The sequence below is a fragment of the Delphinus delphis genome, chromosome 7 (genome assembly GCF_949987515.2).
Source record: "Delphinus delphis chromosome 7, mDelDel1.2, whole genome shotgun sequence".
Taxonomy (NCBI): domain Eukaryota; kingdom Metazoa; phylum Chordata; class Mammalia; order Artiodactyla; family Delphinidae; genus Delphinus; species Delphinus delphis.
Window position 1 is genome coordinate 59846775 of NC_082689.1, and position 20212 is coordinate 59866986.

Consider the following 20212-nt stretch of genomic DNA (forward strand, 5'->3'; position numbering starts at 1 on the left):
TCAGACACCCTGCCCCAGTGACTGTGCCCTAACCTCTCTGCAGTGGCCTGTAGACTACACAGGAGTGGAATTTGGCCTGATGAGAGGAGGAAAGTCCCATGACCAGAGGGCTCCTGACACATAAAGAGCTTAACGATATCCCCAGCGCATACCACGTGTTCCTTCTGAAAGTCTCAAATTCTTAAAAGTTTTCCCAACTAGAACTGCCTTTGCCCTGGGGACCCGTTAAACCTCAGAACAGATTTCTCCAGAGGATGACTGAACAATAAACAAAACACAAAGCCAGGCATTTGGAAATACAACACATGACACCCTCAGAGGGCAGGCAGACCCCTAACCAAGCCCGCCCGGGGTGCAGGACAGGAGGAGAAGGCAGCAGGCAGCACAGCACAAGTGAGGAAGCCCTGCCTCTTCTGTGTGGTCAGTCCCTTGCGACAAGCCTGTCTCAAACACTGTAATTTGGTTAACTGACCCCAATCCTTGTGGGAGGCTGAAAAACAGCCTTGTTAGCCACACAAGAATTCACCAGATCTCTTTCTCTTTGGATGAAATGATAGCCTGGGTGGAAATGAATCTCTCCCTGCCCTCCGCCATATGTCCTTCAGCACCCTGGGTCTTATCTTATGGGACTTTTCCGTTTGTCTGATATCAGGGTGATTTGTGTTTATGCTTGTCTGTTTTCTCCACTAGATCGTAAACCAGGAAGACAGATGCGGTGCACTGTGCACCTCCCCGTGGTGGGAGCCAACTATGTTTGTCGAATACGACAGAAGCTTCTAGAGATGAAATTTTCAAAGTGGGATCGATTAACATTGAGTCGAACAGCGCTTTAGCAGGCATGCAGCCTAGCAGGTGAGCTGAGACAGTGAAGAGGGCCACTGCGAGATTAGAGTGCGGGGAGAGGGTCGGGGGGAGGTGTCAACAGCGTGCAGGTAAATGCGCAACCAGGGGAAGGATTTCAAAACCTCCACCAACAGCGACTCCTAAAAGGTGTGAGGGACCACTGCACACTCCCGAAATGAACACCCGAAGGAATACCAGCTCAGAAGCAACAACAGCACCTTGCCAGCAAGCCCACCCGCAACATCTGGGCATTCCTGGCACCTGCCAGCCAAGCCTTGATCTGTTCAGACCTCCCCCCCCCCCCCCGATCATCTTCTGAGAAAGAGTGAGATCACAGCTTTTGGAGCTGGCCGGACTTCAAGTCATCAATAATGTAACAGAATTGCCATAAACACTAAGGACTTCATAGAGTCTGAGAGCTGCAGGCAAGGTGCCTACCAGGGCATCCAGAGGGTGAAATACCATCACTCTCAATCTGTTTCCTTGCCCCAAATTCATTTTTAATAGATGCCATTCACCAAATACATACATTTAATATTAATGTGATAAATGTAACTCTGCCTACTTATGAACAAATATCTTTATCTCCTAGAAACATTTAAGATCATCAGGCTAAACAAACAAATCCTTCACAATCAGAAAAAGATGAGCCACCCCTTCCCCCCCCCCACCCCATAAATAAAGATGAAATCAAATTATGTCAGTGCCGTGGTACATATTTAGGTCTGCTGGAACATACTTACAAAAGCCAGAGATGTTTTAGAGTATAATTCCTAGAACTAAACTGCCAACGGTGACATATAATATCTCCCCACTAAAGAATAGAAAAAGACCCATTCTGACCTGGTAGGGCATACGTCCTTCTTTTTCTTTTTCTCAGCGTTCTCAGACATCCAGTGAAGAACTGTGCTTTATTTGGACAGCAAAATGCACCTTCATCGCTGATTATTTCCTGTTAGTATCTATTACTGTTAAGAGGATCTCAGTCCAGACAGAAAACCGGGGCTGGTGGTTCTTCAGGAAAGCTCAGGCCGTCAAAGGCGATAGGAAAAGACTTCCTATATATACATATATTATTTTTAACTTTACTTATCTCCTAGTAACTTCACTCCCTTCCTTTCTGGATTTGAATCGTTTCAGCATCCCATGGAAAAGCTTGAGGACAGAGGAGTGAGACCCTGGGGCAGACGTGAGGTCCGAGTCACCGGAGCAGGCTTCCGGCTCGGTTTAAAAGAAGCAGAACAGTGAGGAGAGAGGCAAGAGAACCAGCCAACAGGATGTGTGTGGCTGGAGTTCCTGGCATGAAGTCTTGGCTTTCATGTTTATTTTTGGATGTATTTTTCTTAGCCCTTTGATGCAAATTTCTGGCCTGGGAAGTAACCCTACGGTACAAGCTCCGAAGTCGCCAAAAGTTAAGTACAGGCCTCTGACTTGGGAGAAAGCAGGTCCCTTGGCTTTTAGGTTCCAGTTAAGCCTCAGATGAGGGGGTGGGTCCCTGTAACATTAACAGGCAGGCCAGGGGCTGCCCATCTGAGGATGGGTCATGCAGTCCAACCTCAATACCCAGGGCCACTAAACATTTACTTGAAATACCGGTCTACCTTGAAAGCCTAGCATTCAGGCAAAAGTGAAACAACCTGAAACTGTTTGTATGCTAAATAAAGTATTAAAACCCACCCAAAGGGCTTCTGAGATTTTTATGTTCGAAGATACTATGTTTTAAGCACTGGGCTTTAATTTTTCTGACAGCCCAAGACAGAGAGGAACATCCAATCTATTCAAGCAGGCGCAGATGCCTCTGAGAGGTATATTACTCCAATATGGTTTTTAAAGTGCATCAGCAAAGACCAAGCTGCTGTAATTTCAATAATTCCTATTCTCGTAGTGGCTTGTAAGATTATTAATGGAAAAGGGCTTTTTCTCCCTGCATAGTCCAAAAGAGGCAGTAAACAGAAATAGCTACGAAACTTTTCAGTCCAACAACTGCCAATGTATCTGGTAGAATCGAGAAATAAAACACCGAAAATTAGGGAATAGAGATAGATATAAAACTATTTCTTTGACAATATTCACTACTCTTAGAAATATTCTTGTTTACAAATTGTATCCTTTTCCTAAGGCAGAAACATGCACATATTTCTTATTCTTACCAGTTTATATCCCAGAAAGCATAAAAAAATTTTTCGGTCAACAATATTTATTGAGGCCACAGACACATTTGGGGAATAAACTCTATGGGATCAATCATTACATCCGAGCAACGGTTCTCTGCGATATTGTATGTCCTGGTTAGAATAAAATCACAAGAGCTTCTGGGTAACTATTACAGCTAAGAAACCACTTTTATTGTGGCATGGGTCAGACTACAAATTTAAAATAATTGCTTTTATTTCTAAAGACTCTAGTTTCATTGTTGTCTTTAAATTTCAAATAATTCATTCACAAGTGTGTATTATTTTGCACATGCTCAAACATAGCCCACAGTGAAGGAAAGTTTTTGGCCAGAATGACGTTCATGCAATTGGAACACAGGTAGTAGATCACTAGTGCAAGGACCTCTCAGTGGTGTCTTTTATGAGTTTGGTGGAGAGTGACTTTCCAATCTACTTCTCTGAACACACTGGACTCATCTCCTCATACAAGTCCATGTACTTGGCATATTCCATGTAAAGATGACAAGACATGCTGCAAACCTAAAAGCATCTTCATCCACGACGTTAGACAGAAAGGGAGCCAACAAAAAACACTCCTTGTCGTTGTTCTAACCACTGGAAACATTAGACTATATTTGCTGAGAAGAAATTCATGGAATTGGACAGTAAATCAGTATTTATTTATTCCAAGAGCCACCAGCAACCATAGATACTTATTAACACTTGATCCAAGATTATCACAGCTTAAAACTCCCAAGCCCACACTTAACTACTTTGCCATTTAACTTCCTTACTGAGGGTATGCAATGCCACTAGGGTCAAAGAGTTTAAATTACAATTCTCAAGAACTAAAAATGGTACTCCAAGACTTTTAATTTTTTCTGAATGAAATTCAATAACTTTCTCCTTTCTCTCTCACTCACTCTCCCTCCTGAGATGCTACTGAAAAGTGAGACGTTTTATACCCTAGTTAATATTTTTTATTAAGTTCTAATATTAAAGAGGCATGAAAAGAGGGAAGCATTATTGACCAACTCTGAATAAATTTACTGTAATTCACTTAAGCTAAGAAAATATGACCTGACTTTGAGATGGAGATCCCAGCTCCCTCAAATATGATCATAAATTGGCAACTGAAACATGCAAAGGAAAGAGGAGAGAAAGTTTTCATTAGGAAAGATACAGGGTACAAAGAAAAGCATCAAGCCGCTTCCTCAGTTACATCTTGGGGAATATTTATTTATTTTTGATATATTTATATAGACGACTGAAATAATGCCTCTGGTCACATTTATGACAATAATTTTAAAGAATACTCTGGGTGCTACCAATTTGACTTACAACATAAGAGACAACATAAAGCAAGAGGACCGGGGATGAAATTGAATAGGATTTCAATATCTCAGGTGTAGTTCTCTGGGTGTGTATCTGCGGAGAGCTGAGGAAACTTGCCTTTGGTCAGGAAAGGAAGCAGGGTTACCTAGCTCTCTGTTGCCATTAAAGTCTCAGGTGTAAGATTTAAAATAGCCTATTCGCTCAGCCTATTGAAGAGCTACTTGTAGACTGTGCTACCTGTTAGTGATTACACACCATCATTTTCCTGGTTAGAAGGAACTCAGATTCCTGGTCCTTGTCAACCACTTTAAGTGACATCAAAGGCATAGATAAGGAGGGAAACCTCAATCTGAGAGTGCTTGCCACACCACGGGCCCACCAGGACATTCCTCAGAAGTAAGCAGGCAAATGAGATGAACATGCAAATTTAGACCCATGATTCAGATGAGCTTATTTCTACCGTGTGGGAACTATGGCCTAACAGTGAGCTCCTTACCATGCTGATGGGAGAGGCAGGACCCAGCTTAGCTTTCTGCTGCCTCCTTCCTGCCATTTCATGGTTCAGTGAGGCTTCTCCCTGAATCCTGAAGCTATGTCATCCTTCCCTTTTGATATCTGGCTACCAGATCTAAGTTAAATTTCAGCTGACAGCATGAGCTTGGGTTTTAATGTTGCTTACAGATATTACGTACCAGTGTGATGAATGGCTGAATTATAGACTCTTATCTGACATAATCAAGAAATAGGTGTTCTGGTTATCCAATATTTTGCTAACAGATTAGTTTTACATATGCCATCAATGGATCACCTATATTCAGAGAATAGAAATAGAATTTACTTAATGATAATGATATATTATACTCTGAAATAATATTATTGACTTGCTAGTCTATTTTCTCTCTCCTCCAAGTAGAACAGAAGCCCTGGCCCAGAGAGCAGGCGCCCTGTCAATCTTCTTCACTGCTATAGCCAGACCTGACACACAGGAGATTCTCACTAAGTATTTGCTGAATAAATGAACAGTGGAATAAACATAAGTCAATTTTCTTTGCTCGAAAGGTAATTTAGAATTCCACAATTTCTTAGGATCATCATGTACTGTATATGCACAGGTGTGCTCATTAATAAAGTTCTGATTCACACAGGTTGCTAGATAATGGAGTTCCTTGCATTCTCACTTTAGCCAGTTAAAACGTTCAGGGAGCGTCTTATTTGTACTCTGTGCTCGCCTGCATGAACAGGTAAATAAAAATGAAATATCTTACTAATCTCTTGCTCACTATGAGGTTCCAAACCCCAACCTGTAAAATAAGAGGTCAGTCTAAAAACTCTCTCCATCCTTTTCAGCTCACTTAACTCACTGACAGAGAAGACCAGAATCATGCTCTGAGGTTACAGATGAGGGGTTGGACCCACGGAGCTACAAAATCATATGGCAAGGTTTGGGATGCCAAGGACCACCTTCAACATCAATAGCCCCATTTAATAATTTTCCTCTAAGGGAAACCTCTGTGAAAAATAGCCCTAAAATATAACTCAGATACAATCCAACCAAGGGATCAAACAAATCAAACCAATGCATCACTTACAGTGAGGCATCCAGACATTAAGAGCAACCTAACGTACTCAGTATCACCTTTGACTTCTTGCCAAAAGTGTTTGGCTTGACCTAATCAAACATTTAGCTCTAACTTCCGTTTACAGGAAACCCTGGGGTAGGGGTACAAAAAAAGATACCATGAGAAAATGAGCAGACAAACCTTGAATTTGGGAGAAACTGACCTGGCCTTTTTAACAAGTCAGTGTCATAGAGAAAGAGAGACAGAGAGAGAGGGTGGGGGGGGGGGGGGGGGAGACTGACTTAGACATAACAATCAAATGTTAACACATGGTTCTTTATTTGAGTCTGGTTTGAAATAAAACAGATATAAAAATACTTATGGAATAAATGTATGTATTTCTGGATATTTATGGGGAAATTTGAACTGTGGACTGGATATAGATGACGTTAGTATATTATCTTTAGTTTTGTAGGTGAAATAATGGTATTATGGGTATGTAGCAGGACATTCTGATTTTTTGGAGAAATATGCTAATATATAGGATGAAATGTCGTGATGCCTGTCGTTTACATTAAAGTGGTTCAGCAAAATCAGATGAAGCAAATAAGGCTATATGTTAACAACTGCTGAACTAGGTGAGAGTGTATAAGTCGTTCATTGTATTATCCTTTTTGATTTTCTGAACGTCTGAAAATTTCTTAAATAAATTGTTTTTTTGGCCATGCCACACGGCATGTGGGATCTTAGTTCCCTGACCAGGGATCGAACCCATGCCCCCTGCAGTGGAAGCACAGAGTCTTAACCACTGGACAGCCAGGGAAGTCCCGAAATTTTTTAAAATAAATTTTTAAAAATGTTCACAGGTAGCAACTTCTCAGGAACTTTCTTCACAGCACTGAGGCCTCCTAATTAAAATAAATTTTTAAATATTGCCACAAACCATCCTCTGCCAGCAACTTGAATAAGTCATCACGGACAAAAGCAGTTATAATGACATACATCACAATTGGAGTCATTTTTGTTCTTAAACCAGTCTTCCGAATTTTCTTTTTGGAAAAGAGTTTTCAGCTCACCTTTCAAATGAAAGATCCAAAAAGCGGCTTATTTGCCTCAAGTTTGGTCCCTTTTAATTGACAGAAAACCTCTCCGCACACACCTCATGCAAACCTACTTTAGCTCTACCTTCCTAAAACTCGCTTTTGTCTCTGAACTTTACAGAGCAGTTGGAGCTCTTTAATATTTTCTAAGAGGAACATTTCCAACAAGTAACCCTGCAATTTATTCACTACTGCCAAGAATAAAAGTAACAGGTTTCACCACCAAGGCCTTCCAAGGCTTTGCAGGACTTTCAAGGCAAAGCATCACTCATTCACCTACAGGTTTGCTCCCTTAACGCATCTGTCATTTGTTTGGCTCTGGGGGAAACTATCTGATTACACAAAATTCTTTTTAGATCAGGTTTAAAATCTCAGCCACACTGGGACAAGTGGCAAAGCCTGCCAGCTCGATGGGTTAATGCTTGGACGTACTGAGCCAAGGACAAAGGTAAGGAACAGCCAGAAGCTTGAAGAACTGAAAAGGAATGAGCGTAGAGGACGCAAGGGCCTTTCTAAGCACTCCATTTACTGTGACTGCGTGTAAGATGATTTCTTCCCCGTCCTTCTTGTAAATGAGCGTGGTACCCTAAAGGGCGCTGGTAAGCAGCGGGAAATGCACAAGCCGCCAGGACCCACTGCCTCCATCCACTGCTGTGCTATCCGTGCATTTTGAAGTTGGCAAGTAACCAGCCATCTTTCCGTCCCTCGTTTCCCATGCCTTATTACAGGGCACATCATTCTTTAAAGCATTTAAATGAAGCAGATGTTAACCCCATCCATTCCACTTTCCCAGGGAACATGTCAATGATGATTTTGAAAATGCCAAAGAAAATGTCAAAGTATTTTGTTCCCTGGTTAAGAACACATCTGTGGAATAGGAAGGGGGAAATACGTAAAAACACTCTATACATAAAACACTCTATGGTCATTCAAGAAATAATTATAATGGATGTCAAACCACAGAAAACTGAGCAAGCGCTACATTAAAAAAAAAAAAAAAGGAAAGACGTCTTGTGTCAAAATGGCTTTTTCATTCACTCATTTCAAAAACAAGTTTTGAAAATTAAATTCCATCCACCGGCTCAGAACAGAGCACATTAAGGCTTGACTCTAATGCCATTATCCATGTGGCAGCTCTCTCTCTTTTCTGCAACCGCATTAATTGACAAAGCAGCCTTGGGGCTCACCTCCCATAGTGCCTTGAAGTCCTTCTGCTCGATGCGGAGAAGTTCACTGCTTTCCCTCGTAACAATTGTCGCATGGCGGGGAGTGTTGTCCAGAATGGACTCTCCAAAGGCTGTCCCAATCCCCAGAGTGCAGATGGTCACTGCATCCTGAGAATCCAAAAAACTGGTCATTAGAAAAGCAAACATTTTGCCAGTGGATGAGTTGTCTTTTCTTTGAAGTATATAGTTGACCCTTGAACAGCGGGGGAGTTAGGGGTGCCAACCCCCAGCCCTGCACACACACAGTAGAAAAGCTGAGCATATCGTGGTTCCTACACATCAGCAGATTCAACCAGCCACAGATCATGTCGTACCGTAGTATTTACTATGGAAAAAACTCCGCCATGAGTGAACCCGCACAGTCCAAACCCGTCCTGTTCAAGGGTCAACTCATTTCTATACAATATAACACTCAATTCACTTGCACAGTTCAACAAGTTTTGACAAATATATACACCGTGTAATCACCACCCAAGGCAAGACAACATTTCCATCACCCCTGAAAGTTCCCTCATGCCCCTTTCCAGTCAGGACCCTCCTTTCAGAGGCAACTGATGCTCTGATTTCTATCACCGTAAAGGAATTTTGCCAGTTTTAGGACTTCACGTAAAAGGAATCAGACAATATGCCCTCTTTGGTGTCTGGCTTCTTTTGCTTAACGTAACGTCTGTAAGATTCATCCATGTTGTTGCGTGGATCAGTAGTTTTTTCCTTTCGCTGACGAATAGTTTTCCATTGCAAGGGTATGCCCCAATGTGCTTATCCATTCTCCTATTCGTGGACATTTGGGTTGTTTCTGGTTTGGGGATATTATGAATAAGGCTGCTAGCAATCTTGTGCACGTCTTTCTGCGGACATGGTTATCTTTTTATAAGACTACTCGCTCTAAGAAAACGGGGGAAATCGTTTGAAGATGAACTCAGCTTTTTTAGTGAGAGAGTACAGTTAACGATATTTAAATAAGAAACCGGAACGGGGATACGGTTATGTCAGTCTGACTCAAAGAGATGAGGAAACTGAGGGTCAGAACGGTGGATTCACGAGGCCCGAGTTCACACAGATAGTAAGTAACGCAGCCAGGTTCCAATTGTGACTATCTGACTACAGATTCCCAGCTTCTTGTATCACGCTGCCCCCCTCAGCCACAATAGAGTAAACGCAGCACCCAGTGAAGTGCTGTGTGGCTAGCTGATAAAATGTCCTGAATCGATGATTTCAAAGTGTAAGGTGTACTAAAAACGTAATTTCCTTTCTGCATGCAACATGGGCGACGATACTTGGATTTAATCCTAACTAGTTGCAAGTAATGCAGTCACTCAAGATCACCTGGACGTTAATTTCGCAAAAGATACTATCAACTAAGGGAGATACACAAGGGTAATCCTGAGTTAGAAAGTACAGTTTTCCTTTCACGCACCTAATACACGATAATAGGCAAATGTTATTAAGATCAAGTTAGTGACTTTGTAATCACATTACTAAGACGAATGCCCATAAGAATCCAGTTCCCTGAACCATAGCAAGTTGCTTCTGCACAGATATTACCACTTAAAATTGTGTTCAGGAAAATAAAATCAATAATATCTCAGAAGAGAATGAAAGATCAGGGGGAAACATAAAAATGGCCTGTTAATAAATTTTCCAGAAAGGCAGCTGGTAACAAACTCAGTCAGAAAAATATCCCCAGGGCTGAAATATCAATACCCAGCATATCAGATACTTCTGAGTAATTTTCAGGTTCTAGTAAAAACACAAGATGGATTAGGATAAATGACAGACTTTCACAAATTCTTTAGACTATGGGTTCGTTTAAAGATCCACTAGCCTACTTCATTTTTTTTTTTAATCATCTGGACCCTTCAGAAAGAATCCTCTTAGCCTAATGTATACTTTCCAGCGTAAATTTCTATTTTAAAACCTGACAGGGACGAACCATATGTATTACTACTGCCACTATCCATGTAGCTCAATTATCTACGATTAGCTACAAAGTATAACGCACAAGAACCATGCAGATCTGTTTTTCGTGAGCTCGCTGTAGACTTTTACGGAATAAGTTGTCTTCTCCGTCTCTCGTCTCCTATCCCCGACACCTGTCACCATGTGTCACCAGAAGGTATACAAAGACACAGTCTGTGAAAGTCGGTCGCATGAGCCCATCTTCTTGCTGGTGAGCAGCTCTTGTAATGATGAGAAAAGACTGAAATTCTTGGATTTCCCCTAGAGAGTTTAACATGACACCTGCCTGCTCACACGTAACAACATTTAGTCATGTTAGTGCTGCCAAGTGCCCTCCTCAGTGTGGCTCCGTGCGTCAGGACCTCTGTGCAGAGGGGCACCAGCCCCCGTCATTCCGTCCAGCACCTGGGCTCGCTCCCAGTATCCCGCGCTCTCCCACCAGAGCTGAGTGTGGGATCCGACCTGTCTTCTCCTCCTTCAGACCCCATCGTCTCAAATGTAAGGACAGGGAATCACAAATACAAGATATGATTTTGAAAGCAGGACTATAAAACCTCACCTGAAAGAAGCGTTACTTGCAACTTCAAACTTGACTTTCAGCAGACTCGGTATTTTTAGGACAAATTTACTTAGAAATCTGAATGGATTGGGAAGTGTGGATTGGGCAACTGGGATAATTGGGCACAGGGAAGAAGAAAGTCCTAAGAAGAACATCTTCACCCTAAAGATGAATCACTCCCTTTATGGTCCCTAGGGGCGAGGCCTTGTTTGCATTTTAGTTCCAGGAGGGGACTTGCAATGTGCGTAGAAAATAATTACCAAATAAAGACATTGACATTCAAATGTTCTCTCAGGTGGCAGCACCAACATGGTTGCTCAGTATGTATCAATAAGTTGAAAGGCAGGATAAACGTGAGCCCCAGGAATGTGAGTCAGAGTCGCCGACGCACTCTTATTTTAGTGCACACTCCCAGCTCGCCAGATCCCTGCAGGTCAGAGTTCCAAGCCTGAAACCCTGCGGAGATGCTTAAATGCATGCCTTTGCCTGCAGCTGCAAGTGCGCATTTCTGCAGGGAACACTACTATTCCTTTAAACTCACACATCCTCTAGAGATCTGCTCATGTCTCAATACGTACTAGACAGGGACTATTCAGACATTTATTTTCTGCTCAATTGCAGATTAATGTTCGGAAAGGTTACCTGAAAGGAAATATTTACAGTGAGGAAGACTGAAGAAATCGGCAAGGACTATGAAACATCAACAGTGAAGGAATGGCCCATTTTACATTAAGATGGTAATTTATTTGGGGGGACTTTCAAATGTGAAATGACGATCTAAAAATCTGAGTGTCTTCAAGTATGAAGGTGGGTTTAGCAGAGGCTGCTGGAGCCCTGCCAGATTCCCCCACCCCTTTCTCCCACCCTCGCAGGCAACTGTAGGTTTCTGGACAGTTCCCACATATACGCTCGGCTTCCCCTTTCATCTGCATTGCTCCACTTGAGGGCAGCGTGCTGGGCAATTAATGCCTGTAAGGTGTATCTTCCAAAGAGGCATGAGAGGAGCAAGATAAATACGCCGGCTTCCTACCCTACCCAGTTTCTTAGAGGGTCCCCCGGAAGGAGTGAGCCCAGATGCCCATAGCTGAACTCCTTACCTACACATTTTTATAGGCATTCCTCATTCCTCCTGTCAACTTCCCACTCCCTTACGACACTTCCTGGGGTTTCCTCCATAAAAAGCACTTGCAGCCAAATCCTCGTCTCCAGGTTAGCTTCTGGGCAAACAGGAGACTGGAGTAGCTAAACGTGGCCCTGAGTCCCAAGTTACACTGAGACCTCTGGGGAGGTCCTGGGCCTAACCAGTAATCCCAGAGAGATCCTACAATAGCAACAAAGACCAGCTTATCACTGACGGCTTTGCATCAGACACATCCTAAGTGCAATATCCCTTGGGTGACACCTGGGAAGACTTCCTTGTATTAGTTAAGCATCCTGGGTCTCCAAGGCCAATGCTACTACGTAACTAGCAGTGATGGGCTCTCAAAACAAAGAATTACCTATGACACATTACTGATACGATACCTGGTTTCTTCCCGCAATCGGATCGAGCTCTCTCTCATCTGTGAGTCCACTTGATCACTCCTCCTACCTTCTAAAAACTTACTTACCCAGTCACCCTTAACAGTACTTATCCTCCCGTGCCTCGGTATTCACGTGGATCTCCACATGTGTGAGTGGAGTACTATAGGCCATGCCCTGGGCCAGGTGTCTTGACTGTGATGTCTCATTAATTCTTCACAACAGTTAAAGGAGATAATGTATTTAAGTGCTTTGCACCATGCCGGACTCAAGAGAAATGCTTAATAAAGATAGTCTTCCTGGTGGTAGTATTAAAGCAATCCTGCAACACTGGGATTATTGTTATGTTATAGGTTGAGGAGAATCGGGCTCAACGATATTCAGTCATTTGTGAAGTGTGGCTAACAGGTAGAAGGGTTGAGACTAGAAACTAGCCAATCTAATTACCTCCCATCTACTTCCTAACTTATATGAAATTTAAGAACCTCTTTCTAAGGTTCAGTAGGAAAACTGATTAATTATTACTTTAATCCGTACAGGTTCTTTTCTCAATCAGCCAATTCACAGATTGAATTCCTAATGATTCCAAATCACCAGGAAAAGCCCACACATTTGGCACTGCTCCCCCTCCAACCCTCTAATCGCAACATTGGGGCCCACTTGACCCTCACCTAGAGGATCAAATCCATTCCAGGCTGGGGCTCGGACCCCCTTACTCAGGAGAAATGCAAGCGACCGAAGCCAGAAACTAAGAATCGCATCTGCATTTCTGCTTTGCCCACTCTGATCCCGTGCCCTGTTCTAATAACGGAGCTCCTGCATCAGTTGGACAAACTGGGTTTCTATCTTTCTGCGCCTCTGTCCCGATAACCTGCCGGTATCCTAATTCTTCTCAAAGTGGTAGACTGCCTCGTTGTGACAGCACTCCCCAGGCCCTGGCTCCTCTCTGGCACCGTTCTAATACCGGGCCTCGTCGTCGTCAGCCTGGCCACCCATCTCCATCACGGAGCCTGCTTCCTGCCTCCCTGCCCATCACCAGGCCCCACCCATCAAGTTAGACCTGCCTCAGCCCTTCACCTGCTCACCTGGGGGCTGTGCTGCTCCCACCTCCTGCGTCCTCCCCCACCTCCTGCCCAGCAGCACCTGCACAGGCCCTCTAGAAGGTGCCCATCTCCACCGTGGGCAGCCCCCAGCTTACAGGTTCTCCTCCTGCCCAGGTGGGCACCAACTGAAGTCAGGAGCAGTATCTTGGTATGGTATGTGTTTCAGCAGAATAGGTGGGGTCTGGTTACTTCTGCTCCTAAAAGTTGGTGTTAGGTAAGTTAACAAAGGTGTCAACAATCTGGCCCTGCTGGAAGGCAGGGAGCGTCAGGCAAAGCACACACACCTGGAGGCACCAGCGTCGGCACACTCCACACCAAGCGGGACGTGCCCTGGAGGCAGCATAGGGAGAAGAGGACACGCCTTGCAGACCTAGATTCAAAGCTCATTTCTGCCAATTACTAATCCTGGGCTTTAGGGAGAATGCTCCCAGGAGCCTCAGTATCCTCCCTTGCGAAATGGGCACAATCTTTCTCGTTCGATTATTAGCAGAATTCAGTATACGTGATAGATAGTCCAATACGGTTCCTGGCACACAGGTGCTCCATCAAAAATGGAAACTATTATTTCTGACTTAACCTATACATGTATATAAATATGGTTATCTACATGTCTAAAAAGCAAAGTGTATTTTTCTACTATTTAAGTAACAGAGAATCTCTTATTCATTTTGCATTCATCTCCAATTAATGATGGCTTTTTCAACACTTAAATTCCAAGTTTCTCTGTCCCCCAGTCTGGATGTCAAGTGGTTTGAATGATCTGCAAAACACTTCAGCTCTCTGGGGGAGCATGTATTCAAAGGAACCCTTCTGAAGAGTCCTGCTGTAAATCAAAGAATCCTTCTGCACTGCAACTAATCACCCCTTAATTTATCTGCTTTGAATGTCTGGATTACAGTATACTGGGTTTCCTTAAAGTAGGCATTCTCATAGGAGGCATTTTATTTGTTTGTTTCGTTATAAACATTACTACAGTATGGACATGGGAATGGTGTTAAGAAAGTCCACGGTTATGTGTCACTGATATCCAAGCTAATAAACGTGGACCTTGCACATGAGGTCTATGAGCAGCAGCTGAAATCTAATTTACACAAGTTAGACATTCTGATGAAATTTAAAACAATAAATTAGAAGAGTTCTGTGTTAAGTACATCAATTTTTTGACTGCTCTGTAACTTTGAAGGGTATCCTTTTTTTTTTTTTTTTTTTTTACACGCAGGCTCAGCGGCCATGGCTCACGGACCCAGCCGCTCCGTGGCATGTGGGATCTTCCCGGACCGGGGCACGAACCCACGTCCCCTGCATCGGCAGGCGGACTCCCAACCACTGCGCCACCAGGGAGGCCCAGAGGGGTATCCTATTTTTAATCATGCATATTTAACTCACTTCCTTATTAGTAGCTCAAGAAGTTAATTGTCTCACCGCGTATTTATTGTTTTGGATACATGTTGGGTTAACATCAAGGAACAAACTGGTACTTTAAGTGTGTACACCTTGAAACAAATTTTTACAAAACAAGTAGTTTTACAATTTCTATTTTAGGCCTATAGGCAACACTTGCCATTAAGTCTGCTAGTGCCTGGGTTTATTTCATAAGCTGGAATTTAGTCCTGGAATTTACGAAGTGCTCCAAGTCCTTTTAGAAAATAAAAGCTTAATGGAACCTAATCTCTGAATTTGTCAAGACATTAGGGCGTATGTGCAGCCTTAAGGATTTACTGCCAAGCAGGAAGGCAAAATACTAAGACAAATGTGTTTTTCTTCCTGACAAACAGCAAAGACAAGCTCTATTACTTTGAGAGCACTTCCTTGGAATCGGTGTTAGACACAGCACAACAAGATCAGGCAAGCTGGCTGCTGGAAGGTTCAGTGAGAATGGACTCGCATTAGCATCTGATAACTCACTCCGGGAGGCCAGCCCTGTTTCAGCAGAGAGCCAGTCTGTACTACACTGTGGCCCTGTCTTGCCTCTGCCCAAACCCAGAATTACATGCAACAAAACTAAATGCAGTACTCGGATGCCCCAGGCAGGATGCTAAACAAACTCTGATCAGATCCTAACAAAGAGTGTGACCTAAGCATAGACAAGTAGTAAGAGATTACAAACAACCACTCTAGACTTGGCACCTTTCAGGTTTTATTGGCTTGATAAATGGGTTCAGAAGATGTTTCCAAATGACAGCAAGGTCTGAAAATAATGGGGTGAAATGAGAATGAACCAAAGAATCAGACAGACAAAAACAAAGACGGGGAAAGATAAAGCAACATGACAGAGAAACATGCCTACCCTCCAAATTTTACAAATATGCAACGCTTAAAAACATCTTTGTTGTATAGACAGAGGGTTTAAAAAAAAAAAGCACATTTTACTTTGGGGAGAGAACCAGTAAGAGACCATTTTCCAAAAATTTGGCTAAAAATCGCCAGACAACTTTATAGAGACTGATGAAAAGATGAATAAAGTGATGACCAAGGCCAAGCTCAGCCCCATTCTCTGATCCCATGAAATGGCTGAACAGCAGTGTTAAACTTGCCATTTCGAATACCAAGTGCATTTCCTGCTTTTTCTATTCTAGCACTGCCCTCTTGTGGTAAAATGACAACATTGCAACCAACAGCATTCCACTTCAGGCAATCAACTTTTCTTTCCAAGTAGTAATAAAAAAGCACGGAAGCCCTGCTCCTTGCCAAGCTTCGTACTAAGTGCTTTATCTACATTAACTAATTTAAGGCAGGAACTAGTATCTCGAACTTACACGTGCTCTAACTTGCTCACAGTCACTCAGCAATTAAGTGGCTCTGAGGATTTCGAAAGAGGTCTGATTTAAACCATTGTGCACTGCATTAAGTAAATAGTAACACTTTAAGCATCTGTTATAGAAATATAAAAGTTTTAATGAATTAATAAAGCATCCCATTCCCTATTTTGCAGTATGAACTTCTATTTGCTCTGCAACCATCAGAAATTCTTCTTTCATATGACTGGGGAACTGTTATACTTTTTTGCTGTAAAGATTAGTTTAAAACTTTATTTTTAGGATTTAAATAGTTACCATGCCAAAGAGGCTCCCCACTTATAAAATCTGCAGAGAAAAGAAGGACCCTGTCTCTCTGGCCCCTCCCCCCCCACGCACAGTTGGGTATTGTCTGAGATAGTGTGGTTTTTAAAACTATTTATTGTTTTTAAGCTTCATATTTGTTTTATAACTTGTTCCAGTGCTCACTCCTAACCTGAAATCTACTTAAACATGAAAAAGTCCACCCATAGTATTGATATTATTCATTCCAGTGGGAATGTAAAGCCTCTGGCTTTCAGCCCGTTAAGTTAATTGGGCACCGGAGACAGGCAGCTTCTTGAGCACTCGAGTTCAGCTGTGGGCATCTGAAGGCCTGCGCGTCCTGCTCAGGCTTAGGTAAGAAACCGAGGGTGGGGACAGGTCTCGCTGGGAACTGGAGGATATATCCCCAGCAGAATCTGTGCTACACGAGCACGTGAGCCAGGCTGGGACACTCAGGGACAGTGAGGCTGTCCGTGGGCAGGGCCCCTTGCTGGGCATTCTCAGTTTCAGGGGGTAAGACAATGCACGGCCAGGCAGGAAAACGGCTGGGCAGCTGGGAGAGGGGCCTCTGACAGCCACACAGGGACACAGGGGCAGGAGCACTTCCCAAGTAGGTTTTGTTTTACGGAGTAGTGGGATCAATATAAATTACAGGAAGACATTTCCAAGGACGGTCTCTAATAAAAGTTCGCCATAATAACAGGAATGGAATAATCCATGTACTTCCCAGAGTTCTTAGCACACCCCCGGTTTCAAGGCTGTAACGCAAGAAACGAAAGCACCGTGGCACCAGCTCCTCGGGGAGGGTCTCGGGTAGGTACGGCCCACGTCCCTCTCCTCATCCGGAGGCTTTTGTCTCTCCCCTACCCCGGTCCGCGCTCGAGGCCTTGGACTGGGGAGACTCAGGTGAAGAGAAGGCGGGGAAGCAGAGCGTAGGCCTAACTGCGTGAGAGGCAGAGAAGCTGGTCCCAGCCAGCGCGCGGCAGGCTCCTGTACCCCAGGGTGCCGGTCCCGAGCCAGGAGCGGACACAGGCCGGGGCAGCATCAGCGCGCCAGGTCGTGCCTCCCCGGCTGGCACACGTTGTGTTTCTAAACTGACTGGGCGGGCTGACCCCAAACAAGACCAGGAGGCGAGCCATCTGGCTGCCCGCAGCCCCATGGCTTCTCCCCTCCGCCCTCCCATGCCAGGAAAGGGCCTGAAGATTATATTACTACCTACCGGCGTGTTTCTGTTTTCCTCCTTCTCCCAAATGCGGAATCAAGGGCTTTCTTTGCTATAACGTTGGGCATCGGCGTGACCCCAGGGTATGAAGAAGGCGCCACACACCGCCGTGACCACCATGCGCGCGTACCGGCAGCGCCTGGGAGCAAGCGCCCTTTGTACCCGTAGCCTCCTCCCCCAGCAGATGGTCCCTCGTGTGGCCAACCCCAGCGTGGCTCGGGCAGAGCACCGGATTGGGTAAGGAAGTCAGGTGACTTCCAGCTCTATGGGCTACCACTGTGTCCTCCTGAGTGGGCAACTCATTCACCTGTGACCTAAGCAAGATGCAACACAGCTGGGTCGACCTAACAGAGCGGCTCAAACAAAAGAGTGCAAGTGAAATGCTTTGCATATGATGAGATTTAATACTACTCTGCTCGTAGTGTATGGCTAATGAGAAATAAGGGTGACCCTCCACGGGAGGTCCAAAGAATTCAAGAAGAACCTGCCAAACCAATCATACAGAGAGCAAGAAGTGAGTTTTCTTACTCTGGTGAGCAGAAAAGTATAGAGGAATGATGGGAAGGGAAAAAAAGTAATATACTGAAACAGGCAGGAAAGTAACATGAATTTATGAGGCAAATAAGATACTTCTGCTCTGTGTATTCTTGAAGTTATAGTTATATCTTCCTATCATACATAAGAAATAGGGTGATTTTTTTTCAGAAGACATTCCCCCCAAATCAATAGTACCTAATAAATGTATGCCATAAAAATACTGTACCAGAATCTGTGAAGGGTTTTCTTCCTCACGTGTTTCTTATTTCAATCAGTGGCATCACCGCCCACCTCATCATCCAAGTCAGGCTCCTCCTTTTCTCTCAACCCCCTACACATCCCATCAACACCTCTCCCACCCTCTAACCCAGAAACCCTTTGAAGGGATGGGCCACGCTCATTTCACTGTGGGCGTCCAGGCCTGAAAGGTGGTGCAGGAGGGCCCACATGCCAGGGGCAGCCCAGCAGAGGGTGAGAAGCGGGCCTTCCCCAGCAGCACGCCTCAGGGGGGCTTGGAGGTGAGGCGTGGAGCTCTGAGTTCTGAGCTGGAATCGGAAATGCAGGAGGGTGGCTGCAGGAGCTGCAGGGGAAAAGCTGCTTCTCTGCACACTCGTCACTGCTGAACTGCTCAGCCCTCACTTTATCCCTTCCCCTTCCCACCCTCCGGATGGCACCTGTACAACCCTGAGGGTCAAGAACGTGAGCCCTAGGATCACAAAGAACTGGCTCTGACACCTAATGGCTGTGTAACCTGTAAAATGAGACTAATAATAGCACTGAATGGGGAAGGCGATGCAGGGAGTAGCCAGTGAAATAAAACTTGTAAAGTGCTTTGCACAAAGCTGCCTCTAGTGGGCGCCCTGTTACCATTAGCCATTCCTGCCCTTATCTCACCATCCCGGCTCAGCTAAAACCCTACTGAGGAGCCGCAACTCAGAGATGAGGTTGGCAGTTCATCACCACCATCTCCTCTGACTTCTGACTCTCAGATGAGAAGAGAGGCATGCAGGGCAGGGTGAGACTTGAGGAAAGGAAATGGAGGGGCAGGCTGGCAAGAAACTGCCCTAACCACTTTTGAAGATTTGACTCTTTGCTATTACCTCATTTCGTTCCTTAATTCTCTCTTAGTCTCTTTTAACTTTTCTTCTTTTTCTTTTACTGCCCCCTGCCCACCTTTTTTCGTGTGTGAACAGCAGGAAGAACATGAAATTTGGAGTGTGTCAGATGTGAATTCAATTCTTTTTTTTTTTTCTTGCCTGCATTTTATAAAACTAAAATGAGTTTATTTTGCTAAGTCAAGCAGTAAAAAGAAGGAAATACTTCTCTTTTATAGCCATGTACCTCTAAAGCCACTGTCCAGGAATTTTCCAGCACTGACATTTTTGGTCCGCAGAGACCAAAAATAGGCAGATAAAGTTAGTCCCAGCAAAGATTCCACAATGTAACCAAACTTTCTTTACATACACAGGGGGAAAACAAACCCACAGATTTAATACAAATTTTAAAAAATGTGGCCTCATAAAACTGTCATTCAGAGATCAGTAAGGACTCTGCTCTATCTACTTAGTGGCGGACATTAACAACTCCTCTGGGCAGACAACGGTCAACGTAGTCATTAGCCAGAAAACTGTGACGACTTGCAGTGGGTTCTTTTTCCTACAAAAACATTAATACTGCTGCGTGAGGTTTCATACGATGCACGGCGACTTACTAAGTGAAAGAAATTGGAAAAAAACCTTGAAATCAGGAAGTAAACAAAATTAGAGGGTTGCTCACATTCCAACAGGTATTTGTTAAGCATCTAGGAGGTATCCAAAATGTTTCTATAAGCCACAGAAATTTATCTTCCTTTACCAAACACAGAATTATTGTAAAACCCGGTAAGCTTCATTTTGAAATGTCGAGTGAATTCAATTCTTAATTTAGCCACGTACGTATGTGTGGCCCCAGGAAAGTTATACCTAAGGTCTCTGAGCCTCGTTTTCAAGCCCCTGTAAAATAGGACATGAATAACTAAAGATAAAGACAGTTAATAT

At 43.9% G+C, this 20212-nt stretch overlaps 1 protein-coding gene across 2 annotated transcripts in view; it reads right to left on the minus strand.

The window, feature by feature from the left end:
* The window catches only part of RAPGEF4 (Rap guanine nucleotide exchange factor 4), a 317882-nt gene that overhangs the window by 234889 nt on the left and 62781 nt on the right, over positions 1-20212 (minus strand). For both annotated transcript variants that reach the window (XM_060016578.1, XM_060016577.1), the window contains exon 4: positions 8178-8324. In XM_060016578.1, the coding sequence (XP_059872561.1) occupies positions 8178-8324 (147 nt within the window). The remainder of the gene's footprint in view (positions 1-8177; positions 8325-20212) is intronic.